The sequence below is a fragment of the Acinonyx jubatus genome, chromosome X (genome assembly GCF_027475565.1).
Source record: "Acinonyx jubatus isolate Ajub_Pintada_27869175 chromosome X, VMU_Ajub_asm_v1.0, whole genome shotgun sequence".
Classification (NCBI taxonomy): domain Eukaryota; kingdom Metazoa; phylum Chordata; class Mammalia; order Carnivora; family Felidae; genus Acinonyx; species Acinonyx jubatus.
In genome coordinates this window covers 67,309,689-67,329,724 of record NC_069389.1, presented here as the reverse complement: position 1 = coordinate 67,329,724, position 20,036 = coordinate 67,309,689, and the positions used below count along the sequence as shown (strand labels likewise).

Sequence of the window (20,036 nt, the reverse complement as noted above, 5' to 3'; positions counted from 1 at the left end):
GAAAAACTGAGAGCTTTCCCCCTGTGATCAGGAACACGACAGGGATGTCCACTCTCACCGCTATTGTTTAACACAGAGTTGGAAGTTCTGGCATCAGCAATAAGACCACAAAAGGAAACCAAAGGCATCAAAATTGGCAAAGATGAAGTCAACCTTTCACTTTTTGCGGATGACATGATATTAACATGGAAAACCCAGAAGACTCCACCAACAGTCTGATAGAACTGACATACGTATTCAATAAAGTTTCAGGATACAAAATTAATGTACACATATCAGTTGTATTCTTATACACAAATAATGAAGCAACAGAAAGACAAATAATGAAACTGATCCCATTCACAACTGCACCAAGAATCATAAAACACCTAGGAATAAACCTAACCAACGATGTCAAAGATCTGTATGCTGAAAACTATAGAAAGCTTATGAAGGAAATTGAAGAAGATATAAAGAAATGGAAAAACATTTCGTGCTCATGGATTGGAAGAATAAATGTTATTAAAATCTCAATACTACCCAAAGCCATCTACACATTCAATGCAATACCAATCAAAATTGCACCAGCATTCTTCTCAAAGCTAGAACAAGCAATCCTAAAATTTGTATGGAACCACAAAAGACCCCAAATAGTCAAAGTAATATTGAAGGAGAAGACTAAATCAGGAGGCATCACAATCCCAGACTTTAGCCTCTACTACAAAGCTGTCATCATCAAGACAGCATGGTATTGGTACAAAAACAGACACATAGACCAATGGAATAGAATAGAAACCCCAGAACTACACCCACAAAAGTATGGCCAACTAATCTTTGACAAAGCAGGAAAGAATATCCAATAGAAAAAAAGACAGTCTCTTTAAAAAATGGTGCTGGGAAAACTGGGCACCAACATGCAGAAGGATGAAACTAGACCACTTTCTTACACCATTCACAAAAACAAACTCAAAATGGATGAAGGACCTAAATGTGAGACAAGAAACCATCAAAACCCTAGAGGGGAAAGCAGGAAAGAACCTCTGTGACCTCAGCCGCAGCAATTTCTTACTTGACACATCCCAAAAGCCAAGGGAATTAAAAGCAAAAGTGAAATATTGGGACCTCATGAAGTTATAAAGCTTCTGCACTGCAAAGGGAACAATCAACAAAACTAAAATGCAACCTATGGAATGAGAAAAGATATTTTCAAATGACATATCTGACAAAGGGCTACTATCCAAAATCTATAAAGTGCTCACCAAACTCCACACCCGAACAACAAATAATCCAGTGAAGAAAGAGCAGAAAACATGAATAGACACTTCTCTAGAGAAGACATCCGGATGGCCAAAAGGCACATGAAAAGATGCTCAACGTTGCCACTCCTCAGGGAAATACAAATGAAAACCACACTCAATACCACCTCACGCCAGTCAGAGTGGGTAAAATGAACAAATCAGGAGACTATGGATAAGGATGTGAGGATGTGGAGAAACGGGAACCCTCTTGCACTTTTGGGGGGAATGCAAACTGTGCAGCTGCTCTGTAAAACAGTGTGGAGATTCCTCAAAAAATTAAAAATAGATCTACCCTATGACCCAGCAATAGCACTGCTAGGAATTTACCCAAAAGATACAGGAGTGCTGATGCATAGGGGCACATGTACCCCAATGTTTATAGTAGCACTTTCAACAATAGCTAAATTATGGAAAGAGCCTAAATGTCCATCAACTGATGAATGGATAAAGAAATTGGGGGTTATATACAGAATTGAATAACTATGTGGCAATGAGAAAGAATGAAATATGGCCTTTTGTAGCAATGGGGATGGAACGGGAGAGTGTTCTGCTAAGTGAAGTAAGTCATACAGAGAAAGACAGATACCATATGTTTTCACTCTTATGTGGATCCTGAGAAACTTAACAGAAGACCATGGGGGAGTGGAAGAAAAAAAAAAGAGGTTAGAGAGGGAGGGATTTATTTTTATAAGTAAATAAATAAATAAATAAATAAATAAATAAATAAAACAAGTTTCAGTGTAGAAAAGTACAGCATAGTGAATATATTCAATAACGTAATAACATTGTATGTGACAGACTGAGACCACACTTATTGTCATGAGCATTGAGAAATATATAGAATTTTCAAATCAATATTTTGCATACCTGAAACTAATACACTATTGTATGTCAATTTTACTTCAATAATAATTTTGTAGAATAAAGTAATATTATCTAACATATATATATATGTGTGTGTGAATATTATCCAAATTTTATGCTTCCAGCATCAGTGAATGGGAATTCCACTACTCTCATTAATACTTTGCACTGTCTGAATTTTGCATTTTAGCCCCTCTGGTTTATGTGAAATATTATTGTATTGTGGTTTTAACTTTTCATTTACCTGTAATTAATAAAACTAAACATTTTATTATAATATTGACCTTTTGTATAATCTCTTTGTAAAGTAACTCTTCACATATTTTGCCTGATTTTCTTTTTTTTATATGAAATTTATTGTCAAATTGGTTTCCATACAACACCCAGTGCTCATCCCGACAGGTGCCCTCCTCAACACCCATCACCCACCCTCTCCTCCCTCCCACCCCCCCCATCAACCCTCAGTTTATTCTCAGTTTTTAAGAGTCTTTTATGGTTTGCCTCCCTCCCTCTCTTTTTTTCCTTTCCCCTCCCCCATGGACTTCTGTTAAATTTCTCAGGATCCACATAAGAGTGAAAACATATGGTATCTGTCTTTCTCTTAGCATAACGCTCTCCAGTTCCATCCACGTTGCTACAAAAGGCCATATTTCATTCTTTCTCATTGCCAAGTAGTGCCTGGTTTTCTAATGTGTTAGAGTCTTTTCCTTATTGATTTGTAGATTAGTCAAATTGAAAACTATTTTCTACCAGAAAATGATATGAAATATAAAGTAAAGGTAAATAAAACCTCATTTAGCAGTTCTCATTGCTGACTTCAGGATGTCAATTTAAAACAGCTCATCAGTTTTGAAATTCAATCTTTTTTCAGAGAACATTTTTGTTCTCTTTTTGCATACCCATACTATTGTTCTTTGTTTTGGAATCAAAATCAAAATTTAAATCACTTCGCCTTAATTATATTCATCATAAGGCTCTTGAAAGGAGAGATGTATCTTATTCATCTATGTGTTACCTAGTTTCCAGCACATAGGTATCCATTATATAGTTCCTGAGTGAATAAGTTAGTTTACTTATCCTTGGAAAAAGTTTTAATAGTGGTGTGCAAGTGCTCATTTATATACAATCAATTAATATTAGAAGCTGGATCATTATAATTTTTTCCGACACTGGAATAAACAGTCTTTCATTATTCTTCAGATTCAGTATAACAAAATGAAAGAATGTTTTCTTAATGTGCATTTGATAATTATTACTATGCAATACTCAGTTTGTACATAGTGAGTTTTTTGATTGATACATATTGCTAGAAACCCGCATCACTAGAAGTTCTGACTAATCTAAAATACTTAAGAGACAACTTGGTGAGCTCAGTCCCTGAATCATGAGTAGATATATCATAAAATAATACCTCAATTTTGGCAGCCATTGATAGCCTGCTGAGATATCAGATCTCCAGTGTACATGAAGGCTTGAGTGCTCCCTATATTCATCTTGGAGAAGAATGGACAAAGCTTACTGGAAATGTAGGGAAGATGTTAACAAGAAAATTGAGGTAGATCTTCTTTTGTGCAATTCGGTGACTGATAGTTTCTTACTAGTTCCTCTCACAAACACTCCATGTACTTAGGAAATTCTCTAAAGTACACATACATTCCTGTCTGTAATCAAAAAAGTGTTTCATAGGCCTGCAAAAAGCAGCTCCAAGAAGAAAATATTTGTAAAATGAAATTATCTTAAAGCTGTTTTTGTTTTTCAAAAATTGTATAAATACTGAGTAGAAGAAATATTTGCATGAGAAATTAGAGATCTGCATATCAAAGATGACTTCTGATTTCTGCAAATGTAAATTAATGTTTTAAAAATGTTTTTTAATGGACTGTGAATGCAGCTCATTAGGACTATGCATTCAAAGGAGACACTACACCTGTTTAGGGCTGATTTGTGACTCAGTATGTGATCTCTTCTGGAGAATATTCCATGTGCACTCAAGAAGAATGTGTATTCTGCTGCGTTAGGATGAATGATCTGAATGTATCTGTTAAATCCATCTTGTTTCATTCAAAGATATTGTTTCTTTTTTCTGCTTAAATAATCTGGCCATTGTTGTAGTGTGGTATTAAAGTCTCCTATTATTATGGTATTATTATCTATGGATTTCTTTATATTTGTCATTAATTGATTTATATATTTGGAATCACCAAGATGGGGACATAAATATTTACAATTGTTAAATCGTCTGGGTGGATAGACTCCTTAATTGTGATATAATGCCCTTTTTCATCTCTTATTACAATCTTTGTTTTAAAATTTAGTTTTTTATATAACTATGGCTACTCTGGCTTTCTTTTGACCTCCATTAGCATGACAGATTTTCTTAATCCCCTCATTTTCAATCTTCAAGTGTCCTTAGACCTAAAATGTGTCTCTTGTAGGCAACATATACATGGATCTTGTTTTTTAATCTATTCTGATACCCTATGTCTTGTGTTTGAAGTATTTAGTCCATTTACATTCAGAGTGATTATTGAATGATATGAATTTACTTCCATTGTGTTATCTGTAGATTTGTTGTTTCTAGTGATGTTCTCTGATCCTTTGTAGTCTTTGCTGGAAGAACAAGTATTATTAAAATATCTATACTACCCAAGGCAATCTACACATTGAATGCAATCCCTTTTAAAATAATACCAACATTCTTCACAGAGCTAGAACAAACAATCCTAAAATTTGTATGTAACCACAAAAGACCCAGAATAGCCAAAGTAATGTGGAAAAAGGAAACCAAAGCTGAAGGCATCACAATTCCAGACTTCAAGCTGCATTACAAAGCTATAATCATCAAGACAGTATGGTACTGGCACAAAAACAGACATATAGATCAATGGACACAATAGAGAGCCCAGAAATGGACCCACAATTGTATGGCTAACTAATCTTTGACAAAGCAGGAAAGAGTATCCAATGGAAAAAAAGACAGTATCTTCAGCAAATTGTGCCAGGAAAACTGGACAGTGACATGCAGAGGAATGAAACTGGACCACTTTCTTACACCGTATGCAAAAATAAATTAAAAATAGATGGAAGAACTAAATGTGAGACAGAAAACCATCAAAATCTTAGAGGAGAAAGGAGGCAACACTCTCTTTGAACTCGACCTCAGCAGATTCCTACTAAACGTGTCTCTGGAGGAAAGGTAAACAAAAGCAAAAATGAACTATTGGGACCTCATCAAGATAAAAAAGCTTCTGTACAGCAAAGGAAACAATCAACAAAACTAAAAGGCAACCGATGGAATGGGAGAACATATTTGCAAATGATTTATTGGATAAAGGGTTTGTAGCCAAAATCTATAAAGAATTTATCAAACTCAACATCCCCAAAACCAATCATCCAGTGAATAAATGGGCAGAAGACATGAATAGGCACTTTTCTAAAGCAAGCATCCAGATGGCTAACAGACACATGAAAAAAATTCTCAACATCACTCATCATCAGGGAAATACAAATCAAACCACAATGAGATGCCACCTCACACCTGTCAGAATGCCTGAAATTAACAACTCAGGAAATGACAGATGTTGATGAGGATGTGGAGAAAGGGGAACATTTTTACATTGCTATTGGGAATGCAAATTGGTACTCTAGAAAACTGTATGGAGGCTCTTCAAAAAATTAAAAATAGAACTACCCTATGACCCAGCAATTGCACTACTGGGTATTTATTCAAAGGACACTATATATATATATATATATATATATATATATATATATATATATATATATATACTACTCGGTGATCAAAAAGAATGAAATCTTGCCATTTGCAACAACTCGAATGGAACTAGAGTGTATTATGCTAAGCGAAATAGGTCAGGCAGAGAAAGACAATTATGATTTCACTCATATGCGGAATTTAAGGAATACAACAGATGAAGATAGTGGAATGGAAGGAAAAATAAGATAAAAGCAGAGAGGGATGGAAACCATAAGAGACTTTTAAATACAGAGAACAAACTGGGGGTTGTTAGAGTGGAGGTGAGTGGGGGATTGGGTTAAATGAGTGATGGGCATTAAGGAGGGCACTTGGAATGAGCACTGGGGTTTATATGTAAATGATGAATCACTGGGTTCTACTCCTGAAACCAATACTATACTGTGTGGTAACTAACTTGAATTTAAATAAGTAAATTTAAATTTAAAGGTAAATTAAAAATAATTTAAAAAACAAAGGAGACACTACATTTCCTATATATGAAGACTTCTTGGTCAGCACTTTAGTAATACTACTGATCTTGAATAAATACTAAAAAAAATAAGTTTAGAATTAGTCAAATATAATATAGAAGATGCCTATTGAATTTTATTAGAATGCTTACTTGTAACTCAGATTGCTGTAGGGTGCCTTTGAATAAGGACTTTAGCTTCAATAATCATTTGCAGATGATGCATTTGATATTAAATTGTCTGAAAGGGAGGTAGTTTTATTAGGTACAGTAAGTTCTAAACTCTGCTGATAAAATAATTGATGCAGCTCATAGTTTTGAATGCGATTAATATAACTGTATCTTCTCAATTGAAACAAAAGAATGACCATAGAACTAACTAATTTTAATGTCTTTTATGCAGCTTTTTGAACATATACTGTTAATGGTCCTGCTGTGCTCTTTGAGACCAGTTCTCCAGCTACAGAAAACACTCATAGCTTATTTTTTTTTGGCAAGAGGAATAGCTAATACTTTTAATAAAGTTTTTGATATATAATTTCTATACAATAAAGTTCACCTCTTTACACAGTTAGATGAGTTTTGACAAGTGGACGCAGTTGTGTAACCACAACCACAATATGTTTATTTATCTGCTGATGAACACTTGTGTTGTTATTAGTTTTGGGCTATTATGAATAAAGCCGCTATGACTATTCATCTTCTTGTGGACACATGTATTCATTTACCTTGGGTTAATACTTAAGAGTAAATTGCTACATCAGACGGTAAGAAAGAAAGATAATGTGTAATTTTATAAGAAACTCTCAAAACATTTTCCAAAATGTCTGTATTGTTTTATAAACCCACCAACAATGTATGAGACATATTGTTCCACATTCTCACGAGCACTAGCTATTGTCAGTCTTTTTAACTTTATTTTTTAAGAATATAATTTATTGTCAAATTGGCTTACATACAACACCCAGTGCTCATCTCAACAAGTGTCCTCCTCAATGCACATCACCCATTTTCCCTCTCCCCTGCTCCCCCATCCATCCTTAGTTTGTTCTCTGTATTTAATAGTCTCTTGTGGTTTGCCTCCCTCCCTCTCTGTTTGTATCTATTTTTCCCCCTTCCCCTCCCCTATGGTCTTCTCTTCAGTTTCTGAAGATCCACATATGAGTGAAAATATATGATATCTGTCCTTATCTGACTGACTTATTTCACTCAGCATAATACCTTCCAGTCCCATCCACGTTGCTGCAAATGGAATAATTTCATTCTTTCTCATTGCCAAGTAGTATTCCATTGAATATATAAACCACATCTTCTTTATCTATCCATCAGTTGATTGACATTTAGGCTCTTTCCATAATTTGTTGTTGAAAGCGCTGCTGTAAACATTGGGGTACATGTGCCCCTATACATCAGCACTCCTGTATCGCTTGGGTAAATTCCTAGTACTGCTATTGCTGGGTCATAGGGTAGCTCTATTTTTAATTTTTTGAGGAACCTCCACACTGTTTTCCAAAGCGGCTGCACCAGTTTGCATTACCCCCAACAGTGCAAGAGGGTTCCCGTTTCTCCACATCCTCACCAGCATCTGTAGTTTCCTGATTTGTTCGTTTTAGCCACTCTGACCAGTGTGAGGTGGTTAACTTTAGATATTGTAGTATGCATTGCAGTTTTAATTTGATTCCCTTAATGACAAATTATATCAAGCATTTTTCATGTTTAGTGGTCATTCACATTTTGATGAGGTGTGTGTTCAAATATCTTTCCTGCTGTTTATTCTGTTGATGGTCCTATAATTGTATTGTAAGCATTCTTGATGTATTCTGAATACAAGTCTTTTATCAGGTGTGTGATTTACAATATGTAAATTGTGATTCCCAATATGTAGCTCATATTTTAATTTTCTTAACAATGTCTTTTGAAGAGCAAAGGTGAAGCACCCGGGTGGCTCAGTTGGTAAGCGTCAAACTTCGGCTTGGTTCATGATTTTGCGGTCCGTGTGTTCGAGTCCCATGTAGGGCTCTGTGCTGACAGCCTGCTTCAGACTCTGTGTCTCCCTCTCTCTGTCCCTCCCATGCTTGCTCTCTTTCTCTCTCTCTCAAAAATGAATAAACATTTTTAAAAAAATGAAGAGCAAAGAGTTTTTGTTTGCTTGCTTTAATTTTGATGAGGTCTTTTTGTGCCGTTGAGAAACAGCCTAAACCAAGGACACAAAAATTTTCTACTGTTTTTCTCTAGTTTTATAGTTTTAGGGTTTGTGCATTTCTTGTTAAATTTTGTATATGATGTGCGGTAAGAATTGATAATCTTTTTTTATATGGATTTACAATTGTTCAAACACTATTTGTTGGAAGATTGAACTTTCTTTGTTCATTGAATTACCTTAGCACCTTTTAAGAAAATATGTGTGTGTGTGTGTGTGTGTGTGTGTGTGTGTGTGTGTGTGTATTTTTCTACACTGTTTTCTCTTGATAGATATGTCCACCCTTTTGGCAATAACATAACTTCTTGATTATTGTAGTTTTTATTATAAATCTATTCAGAACACTTTTGTGACCATTAGTTTATTTGAGCTTTACAACCCTCAAACCTAGAATTGCCAAAGATTACTAGTATTATATACATTTCACTGATGAGCAAATAGAATCACAGAGAGTTTAATTGGTCTGCTCAAGTTTACACAGTGATCAGTAGAACTGGCACTAAAATCCTCTCAAATCCTAGTCTATTGTTCTTTTCTTAGGAAACTAACAAAATAGTAAAGAGGGACTGTGTGTCAAATCAGTGGTACACAGTGGTACATTGGAGATATTATCTGAATAACAGACTCCTATATAAAGTCAGGGAGCTCAACAAACTACCTAAGACTGTAATAATTTTATTCCCCCCTGGGTACAAAATAGTCTTTTCAGTTCTCAATATTTGGCTTTGTGAATGGCACATTCAGTATTACTGCATCTGTTATTGCTCTTTAGTTGGGGTAATTGGACTTTGCCTGTTCTTAATCCTAACAAAAATGCTAATTAGGTTTAATACAGGAGTATTCTTTCCAAAAGGAAATTGTTTCTTGAGATTTCTTCTACTGGAATTTTTTATTGTATTTTTGACCTTGCAAATTGTTTTCTTTTGTTGATTTGTTTAAAAGTTAGTCTTTGAGTAACATGATAATTTCCTTCTGTGCTTTATATTCTTTATACTAAAATGTTATTTTCTTTACTGTCCTTCTAATTTGATTGCTTTTTGGAATTTTACTGTGCATCAAACATATATAATCCTAGGTTTTCATAAGGTAATGATATTATCTGATGTTTTCTTGCTCAGAATGAAGAAGTCAGATTCATTGAAAATGAGCTAGAGATTCAAAAGCAAAAATACTTTAAACTTCAGACATTTGTTAGAAGCTTGATACTAGCTATGAAAGCTGATGATAAGGAACAACAGCAGGTAGGTGCCAGAAGAGTATAGTAAGCTGTAACGTATCATGTTGAAAAATGACATGTCACACTTGAGTTCTTAATATATTTTTTTTATTTTTCTACTTCATTTCTGCTTGGCATCAAGAAAGGATTTGCTACTTTATAATCTTTTTTATTATTTAGCACAATATTTTTAAGTATAGATATTCAGATATGTGTGTGATACTTTAGTAAGAAATCAAAATAATTGTTAATTTAAGGCTAGATTTAAGTAGGGGGAAATAATTTTTAAAAATATGTTTTAAAGAAACTCTCAGAGTGTTTGTAGAGACCAGGCTACCCTAACTGGAGAGGCACATATTTTGGAAACTTTCTTGAATAAAAGAGGTAGGTTATTTGCCTCTCTTCTGGATTTCAGTTACCCTCCAGACTTCACTAGATTTCACAAATGTTTGAATATCTTTTATTTCATGATACGTTGCTTATCACTAAAAAATATGAAATTACTTTGTGAAATTCTTTGTGACCACAATGCATCATTTAGTTTTCCCAGTTTAACTAGAATGTTTGATTCCTTTACCCCAAAGGTGAAGTGTAATGTCTTTTGTTTGTCACTATGGATTTTTATTTACAAATTCCTCCTAAATTACACTTTCTGTCCCATTATTTTTCATGGTAAATTTGTATAAAATGTATTAAGGTTGCTAAAAATTATGGAATGTTATTAAATGTTCTATTCAATACTAAATGATACCAAATTTGCTTCTGAGTTGTATGCTATGGTGTTGATTTCTTGTCAGAGACATTCAGTGAATAGTGTGTCACACAAGTAACCATTGATTTGGAAGCAGTCTTGTAGGCTTTTATTTAGTAAGTAATCTCAATAGTAGTGTACAAATTCATCCCTTATATACAAGCAAGACTGACATGTGTAGTTCATCTCAGATATCTCCAGGGAAAAATAATAGAGTCTTAACATCCCACTGTTTTTCTTTTTAAAGAGAAGAATTTATTCATGAAATTCAAGCCAATATGTACATTTTGCTCTCCCCATGCCTCACACACACAGACATTCCAAGACAGCAGTCTTCGGTTACCTTTACCATCTTTATTTAAGCATGTTATTGTTTTATATTGTTTTATGTGAGTTATCATATTCTATGGCATATTAAAAGTGTGTTTGTTTTTTAGGAATATAAACTATGGATTTTAAATGAATAAGGTGGCAGTCTTAATCATGGTCCCAAGGGTACTGTAAATTTTAAATAACTGTAAAAAAATAGGTTCAATCAGAGAAATAATTTGGAGTGTGGTCCTCGTCCCAAAAGTTATGGCATGGTTTTGAATTCAGAGTTACAAGGCCAGCTAACTAGCTTCTAGGTGTCTTGATATCTCGGAATGGTGCACATAATACATTTTGTTTTCTAATTATAACCTCATCCTTGTCTTGGTTCTTTCCCCAAGAATACTCACGAATAAGAAAAGTAAATATTGTGTATTTTACTTTTCTCCTTCTCTTATACTTTTCCTCTGATAAAAGACTAATGAAAAAAACTATGACAAAACATTGGCCATCAAAAAGGAGAAAGTCACACAAAACCTGTACTGGAAGTTATATCATATATAATCAGCACCCTAATAGAAAATACAAATTTGTATAGTTGAGATCAGGTATAATCAATCTCATAATATAGAAGACACCAATAGTAGTTTATGAAAGTTATTATGGTGATCTTTTAAGTTACTAATCTTTATGTTTTGAGATACTTAGAGGTTTACTTATGGAAGAAATTAATGTATATTCTACTTAACAAAAGAAAGCCATTGTGTCATTGGTTTCCCATTTTTTAAAATCTGGTTTTTTTTTCATTAGTTTTGGTTTTGGTAAGCTGAGATAAGTGGTCCATAGAATACGTTTCCCCATTGGAACTGGGTTCTAAAAATATATGACACTGTCTGATTGAAATACTAGATTACCCAAATGGTTTGTTAATTAATAGCCATTTTTAATTAAAAATAATGTTGCCAGCACTATACTACATGAGTTAGTCTTTCTTCCCATGATGATTAACTGTGTGATCCCAACCAGGTCAATTTCTTCCCTTGAACTTCCAATTTCTCCACTTTGCAAGGAAAATATGCATTATTAATATTATGAAAATTGGCATTCATACCCCTAGGGCTTAGAATACATATTATAAAAACAGATACTATATTTGGGAATTAACTTAATCTTTTGGGAATAGTGGCACTAGGTCAGATTCTGAGGACAGACAGATGAAGGACCTAGAGTAAAAAAACTTAATTGTATTTACTTTAGGATCTATAAAAAAGGCAAGTCTAGCAATTGTCATAATCCATAGATTTGTTCAGTGTGCCAATGTTGCAATCCAATAAGATATTAAAAAGAATTTTGAAGTGGACTTCATGCTTTAGAAGTGTCTTATGCTGCTTTATGTATACTCAGCTACATGAATGCAATCACACACACAAAAAAAAATCTCTTTTGATTTGAAGGTCTCCCCACCAGAATTTAGAATGTCATTAAGTCTGCTCATTCACTTAACTTTTTAATATTCTAAGCACATGTTCAATGAATGTTAGTTCGAGTACTTTGCCCTTTTTAACATGGCTTCTTCACAGTTGCAAAGTGAATTAAATCCAGTGATGCATTTCTAATAAACTATGATCAGCTAATGTTAGCAAAGGCTTTGTTTCACCTTGACTGGGATAGTGATAAATATCTATTCTAGAAGACAATGTCTCTGTGTCCTTTTACTAAAATCTAATACCTTAGAAAGTGTATAGTACCATTAGACGACTGCTTTGTAAATACTCCAAATTTCAGCAAGAAGTTCATGAGCTATTTAATAGTATAAAATAAATAACTTTTCTATCAGATAGGAGTTGGTCTTTTCTCATGCAGATTGACAAAAAGGAGGAAGTTTTTAATCTTGTCTCTCTGCTATTAGACAAAATGTATAGATGTCACTTATTTTAATAAAGAGAATAGAATATGTCTTATTTCAACAGTGGATTTAATAACTTCTCCAACATTCCCTATCTTTCTATTCCTTAATTCAGTAGTCGCAAATTTGCATATGTTCCCATTTCCCTGGTCTTTGTTTACTACTGCATCCAAATCCCACACTACAAGTAATTCTATCTCAAATTGCCCATATATGCTACATTATTTTTAGTATTGGGAGCTTCAAATCAATCATTTAGTTCACAGTTTTTTTATGATCAGGTGGGCATTAGCACTATCAACCACATAAATCTTTATTAATCATTTATTTCTCTAGTATGGATGCATGTTCTGTAACTCCAGATGAAACAATTATACCATGACAAAGCTTAGTTCATGGCTCTTGGCTTATCCTAATTACTTATAGAGAAATGAGCAGACCTTTAGATACATAATTTCACAGCTGTGAATTGCTCAGCTGTGCCCTAGTGAATGCTTGGCCATCTATGGGCATAGCCTAAGAAAAGAAAAAAAAATACTTGGAATTTTCAAGTTGTTAATGTTTAGTCTAAAGTAAAATAACTGAGGGGTGCCTGGGTGGATCAGTGAGCTAAGCACCCAACTCTTGGTTTTGGCTCAGATCATGGTCTCATGGTTTGTGAGTTCGAGCCAGGCTCCACACTGAAACTACAGAGTCTGCTTGGGATTCTGTCTTTTCCTTTCTCTCTGCCCCTCCCCTGCTCATTCTCTCTGTCTCTCTCTCAAAATAAATGTAAAAAAGTAAGTAGAATAACTGAGCTTTATTCCTAATTGATAAGTTCTTTCTCCAACAAAATACTCTTGTGAAATGAGTTTTTCTCTAAAGGACAACATAATTGGGCAGGAATATTTTAATAAGGAATATAATTTTAAAGCCCTTAGGCACTGATCAGTGGGCATTTAAGACTAGTATACTACTTGGCAATGAGAAAGAATGAAATATGGCCTTTTGTAGCAATGTGGATGGAACTGGAGAGTGTTTATTAACTATTAACATAAACTATTATTTTAACATTTACTATTAACATAACTAACATAACTATTTAACATTAACTATTAACATAAAATTGGGGAAGGGGGAGGGAAACTTGTCCTCATACTAATTTTTAAAAATTGATTTTTCTGACTCAGGCACTGCTGTCAGATTTACCTCCTGAATTAGAAGAGATGGATTTCAACCATGCCTCGCCGGAGCCTGATGATACCTCATTCAGTGTGTCTTCTTTATCAGAGAAAAATGCCTCAGACAGTTTGTAATTTGAGGGGGCATATATGACACAGCATTTTGGCTAAGAGGTGTGCATTTCAAGATAACTGCATTCTGTTGCCTCAAAATTCTTCAGTTGGAAAAACATATTGTTGAAACTGACATGCCCTGTGAAGAATGGACAAGATATAATGGCTACAGTGTAAAAAATGTATGTGAAATTTAAAAGCAGTGTTTGAGAATTTTTTTCCAAATTGGTAAAACTCTGGTGAAAATTGTATTTAAATTTTAGGAATTTAGCTATGAAATGCATAATACCTAATTTCTGAAATATTTGTTTGGTTTTTAGAAGAATCTTAGTTTTAGTAATAGTTTTGACCAGAGACACAAAAATAAAGGTATTTCAACATTGCTTATCAAGTTACTAACGCTTGGTTAGTTTTGTTTTGTAGCCATTACATCTTTCTTCTCTCACCTTTTCCTATATCCACATACACTTTTACTCAGGAAAGTGGACTCAAATTTGAAAGAAAAAACAAAAACTTTAAAAATGATTTTACCTGGATGAGTCCTGGGATTTATTTTCCAACTCCTATGAGAATTTGACTTCAGTTAATGATTGAAAATTGAAGTGATTACTGGTATATAATTGTAAATTTATGGCATTCCTCCATTTCCTAACCAAAATATCTGGGGAGAAGGGGGAAAGCACTATGGAAAAGTAATTCACCAACATGAAGTCGAATAAATTATTAAGTGTACAGAAACAAAATGTTGTAAAAAATTAGTCTTAATGGGAATTCTTCATTGTTGCAAATGGCAAGTATTGATAAGATTCACATTCCACTAATAAATTTGTGTAACTGAGTTAGTTGAAATGTTGCACAAATATTACACATTTATCACTATCTTTATAATATTTTTTCAGTTACATTTTATGAAACAGGAAGTTAAGGTAAGGCACTGAGATTTCTTTTTTAATCTGGTCACTCAGCTTTGCCACAAAATTTACCTCATTCTCATGTGAAGCTTCTACAGAGCCATCAGCCAAGGATAATATCCAAAAAAGTTATACACACTATGGTTGTGAATCACAGTTCTAATTTCCTGGATACTATTCTTTTGAAGGGAGTGAGTGGCAGACAGAGAGAGAGAGAATCCTAAGCAGGCTCCAGGCCCACCACAAAGCCCAAACAAGTGACTTGATTTCACAACTGTTGAGATCATGACCTGAACCAAAATTAAGAGTTGGACGCTTAACTGACTTGGTCATCCATGTGTCCCTTCTGGATACCATTCTATGAATACACTCTTAAATGGACATACTACACAGTTGTACCAGATTGCTACACACTGTAGATGATTCTTTGCAGACCATTCCTTCTGAGATACCAGAAGGCATTACCAAGACACATAGAAAGGAAAATACCAGTTTCTCCCTGAGCCACACAGCATCATGTATTTGTGAGTTGGCTGTGTGGATTTGTGTTGCATGGTTAAATTACTGTCTATTTCTAAAAGATTAATGAGGTAGCTACATGGTTGCTTTGGTCATCACGTTTCTGTGTCATATATTTTTGTAATTTGTAAGTAAAACAAATTTTGATCTTGGAATTCACAAATACTAATTTATGAATACAGAAAAGAAGTCATGACTGTCTTTGACCTTGAAATGCTCCCTCCCCACATACACAAATAGGTAAGGTTCATTGATAATCCTCCATTTTGTCAGTAATTTATTATTGTTGCCATGTTACTGCTATGGTTCTTTTGTTAGAAATATTTTAGCTGGAAGCCATATGGTTCTTTGTAAATAATGCTTAGTACTTCTGGCTGACAAGTAAAATTCCATTCAAAAAAGAGTGCTGAAAAGAACCTCAGACATTAGGATTAAATTTAGCAGTTACATCAATTCCTCCATGATATAAAGAGTCCCTACTATATACAACATTCTTAAGGTAAAATGAACAAATTCCAGGCTTTCAAGTGTCTCCTAGGAGCTCCTTCCTCGTCATTGAGTTTATCTTTAAACTAATTTCTTCTGCTTCAGTTTAAACTCTTTTTTATTTGTTTCTTGTCACTAAGTAAGGATAGCTCATTCTCTCCTACATCTTTCAACTTTATGGTTTGCATTTGTCACACCCCAGCGATTAGTCACCAAATAAAAAAAATCTTATTGAACTTTTGCTATAGGGACATTGGATTTCTACTCGGCAAGCTACAAACTTCAAAACGAATTATGTCTTTTCACTTTTTCAGGAATATTAATAAAAATTATTTAAGTAGAAATTTTAATAGATTTAAAGGTTCTGTTAGGTGTAATTCCTAGAAAAACATCTTATCTACAATTTTGAGAACAAACATAAATGATTCCTTTGTCCCTATTTAAAATTCCATTAAAATAGAAGCAGTACACTTAAGAATCCTTTTGTTTTGGCGTTTGTGTTTCAGCACCATAATTATTTATTTTACTCTCATAAAATTAAACATTTTATGGGCAGCTTGGTAGCTCAATCGGTTGAACATCTGACTTGTGCTCAGGTCATGATCTCAGTTTGTGAGTTCAAGCCCCACATTGGGCTCACTGCTGTCAGTGCAGAGCCTGCTTCAGATCCTCTGTCCCTCTCTCTCTCTGCCCCTCCCCTGTTTGTGCTCTCTCAAAAATATATGAACATTTAAAAAATTAAACATTTTAAAAACAAAATATAGTTGTTCTGTAGCAGGAACCAAAAGAAATAGCTGTATCTAGAAAAAAATCATAATTGGCAGTATGAAATTAAGCACTGCAGATTTTTTAAAAGATACCAAGGTCAAGTACTAAAAATCTATTATGAAGAAAATATATCTTTAACACATATAGATGGAATTTTTGAGACATCTTAAAGCAGAAAACATCAGTTTGACTGCTTTTGTGATATTTTCATGACTGGGGAGAGAAAAACAGCTAGTGTTTCTTTCTTTTGGGCTTTGACACATTAAAGCAGACCATACTATCTGGAGTATCTCTCACAAAGACGGATACCAAGGTAAAAAAACTTGTTTTTCCTTCAGCTACACTTTGATGTCTGCTTTCAGCTTAGGATAACCAACCAGTTTCTAAGCAACAAAGTATATATTAGGGCACTTACCTTAAATGTGTATTAAAAAATAACTTGAAGGTACCTTCCTCATTTCAGCCAAGCTAACGTTAGTCACAAGAAAATGAGAACTGCAGTGATGCTGGAGAATGGAAAAATTAGCACATGCAAGGACAACCTCAAAAGAAAATTGATCTTTTCATGAAAAATGGGGATGTTTTGTTGTAAGATCAAGTATCAACATTGAGACTTCTATGCTACCATTGTAATAATAATAAAAACATTTATCATTGTTGGAGAAAAAAATGCTGCAAACCACTCACATCCTGTGCTCTGTATACTACCAAAACTTCAAAAATGTTGAAGAGGCCATTTTTCCAAAGGCAGCAGCATGTATTTTAAGGCACTTTCATAGTCCACCATCTTTAAGTTTGTAGGAGAAAACATAAGTAGTGAATTTAAAAGAATTTTAGGCTCTAAGTTAGACTTTGTTGCCTTCTGTTTTGGGGGAAGAGGGGAAATTCCACTCATTTCTTAGGAATAGTTTCCTCATCTTACTTAACCTGATAACTTATGGTCATTTTTAAGAGAAATTCTGAAAATGTTCCCTTCACATTGTAGTGATGGTGTACCAGGAATATTATCTATTTAAAAAATATATATTAGATTTTCATTCAGGTCCTAAAAATGCCAAATTCTGACTTATTAGCCTTTTAAGGGAGCTAACAGTACTATAATATTTAAAAGACGAGTACATGGGTTTATCTTTGAAGTTGGCATTATCCTTGGCAGACAACACTATCATACTCATAATATCAAGCTATGCTCTGCGATAATATGAGGGAGAAGCCTACTAATTTGTGCGACTGCAGTCAGCATGCCATTGCCAAAACCAAACCATTATTTAAGAGCAGATTTGCTAAGAGGAAAAAGATAATAAAATATTTTCTTGAAAATAAATATGATTTTTCCATTAAAGTTTATACTTAGTATATATTGCTCTGCATTGGAATTTTATTTTGTATTAACTTGTTAAGTAGTTCCTTTAAGCGATCTTGCATCCCATTTTACTGATACTACCTCTGAAATATACTACCACCTTGAAACCACATCACTGTAATGTGATCTTTTGTAGGGTTTTTATTTAAAGTTTTATAGAGGCAATAAATGATTTCTAACTAATAGACATCTATTTCTTTCTTTTAATATTTACTTTTCCAAGTCTTTGTGTTTTAAGCATTGTTCCCTTTTTAAAGATAATTTTTGTCCTCCCCAAAATAAGGTTCTTGTAAAAAAAAAAGGCCCCCAGAATACAGAGAATGATAAGGTATTGTGGGTCAGAGAAGGGAGAACATGGAATGCTCACGTAGAAATTTTGTTGTCTTCCAAGCTGGCAAGTATGTCATCTTTAATTGAGTTTACTTAAAAAAGAATTACTCCACTATCAATGTAATAGAGTGAGTATTTTGTAACAGACAACAGGTTTGTCCATGATAGGATATTTAAATTGTAAAAACAATAAGTAAATTACCACAGTATAAACAAAGAATGCTAATTTTATAGCATTTTTTTTTAATGTGGCAGTATTGTGCCTAACTGTCTCTCTTGACACCAGTAGAGCATGCGTCTAATTTGGGTGAAATATGCCCACACCTTTTTTTGTCAACGTCTTACACCAATTAAAACTCTTTATGTTACCTAACTAATGGGAGAAAGCAGGGGGTATGTTTCAAATAGCACAACAGTAGCTTTCTTTCCCAGTTGACAAATTATCACGAATGTTGCAAGGAGAAAAATTACATAGAAACATGAATTTCAAATGACCCAAGTCTTTCTGAGAGCTGCAAAAACTTTGAGTTTAGGTAGTGAAAACCTTTGATTTTATAAAAATGAATGGGAATTATTATAAATTTGTTTAAGAGACAAGTCAATGGTCAATGGATGAGTATGCCCATAAGATTGAATAATGCTATTCACAATCTTTGAGACTAGTTTTTTACATTTCTTGTGTATATTATATTATAAAAGTAACATATGTTCACTTTAGGCTTTCTAGAAAATGTAGATAGCATAAACGAAAACGGAACCATATGCAGTCCCAAAATTCCAATAATAATTATTATTAAAATCTTAGTATATTTCATTCCAGTCATTTCTTCTGCATATTACATATATTCATCAAAATTAAGATTATACTGAATAGGCATATATGTCCTACTTTTTTTCTTAATGGTATGAGAACATTTCCATGTAACCATTTGTCACCAACGTATTTTACTCTCAATTACATTTGGACTTAAATGGTGAATTTTTAAAAATTGATATGGGAAAAAAGAAAAAATTCTACTGAGGAAAATCTATCTGTTCTATAGAATTAATAAGTATTTCCTTTACATAAACTCTATACTTCTTACCATAGATTTAAAACAAATGAGATTATCTATTTACCCTCACAATAATAAAGTTGTTATACTTTGGCTGCAAGTTGCAAGATACTTCTCAATACTTCCACAAAGTAATATTTTTGTCACCTATAGTATAAACTATTCTAAAGTTTAAAAATAAAACAAAAATCATTATTATGTATGAAAGATCTCATATTTCATAAACAAATATGTTCTTGAGTAATAATTTTTGAAGTAAGTTGGAATTCAATTCCAATGTTTCTGTAAAGAAGGTTTTTATTGTTATTTTTTAATTCAAGTATAATTAGCATATAGTGTTATATAAATTTCAGGTGTAAAATATAAATATTTAACAATTCTGAACATTACTCAGTGCTCATCATAAAAAGTATACTCTTAATTCCCTTCACCAATTTCATCCATCTCGCCACTAACCTATTCTCTGGATTCCACCAGTTTGTTCTCTACATTTAAGAGTCTCTTTTTTTGTTTGTCTCTTCCTTATTTGTTTAGTTTCTTAAATTCCACATATGAGTGAAGTCAAATGCTATTTTTCTCTC

General features: G+C 33.5%; 1 protein-coding gene across 2 annotated transcripts in view; it reads left to right on the top strand.

Annotated features, from left to right (window-relative positions):
- Nucleotides 1–19,734, top strand: part of HDX (highly divergent homeobox) — a 179,529-nt gene extending 159,795 nt beyond the window's left edge. Inside the window, exons 9-11 of one of the 2 annotated variants that reach the window (XM_027053747.2) lie at nucleotides 9,686–9,808; nucleotides 13,919–14,083; nucleotides 17,171–19,575. In XM_027053747.2, coding sequence (XP_026909548.1) covers nucleotides 9,686–9,808; nucleotides 13,919–14,044 — 249 coding nt within the window. In that variant the 3' untranslated portion in view covers nucleotides 14,045–14,083; nucleotides 17,171–19,575. Of the gene's footprint in view, nucleotides 1–9,685; nucleotides 9,809–13,918 lie in introns of both variants that reach the window. The other variant, XM_015079368.3, reaches the window with a different exon arrangement.
- The last annotated feature ends 302 nt before the right edge of the window (nucleotides 19,735–20,036 follow it).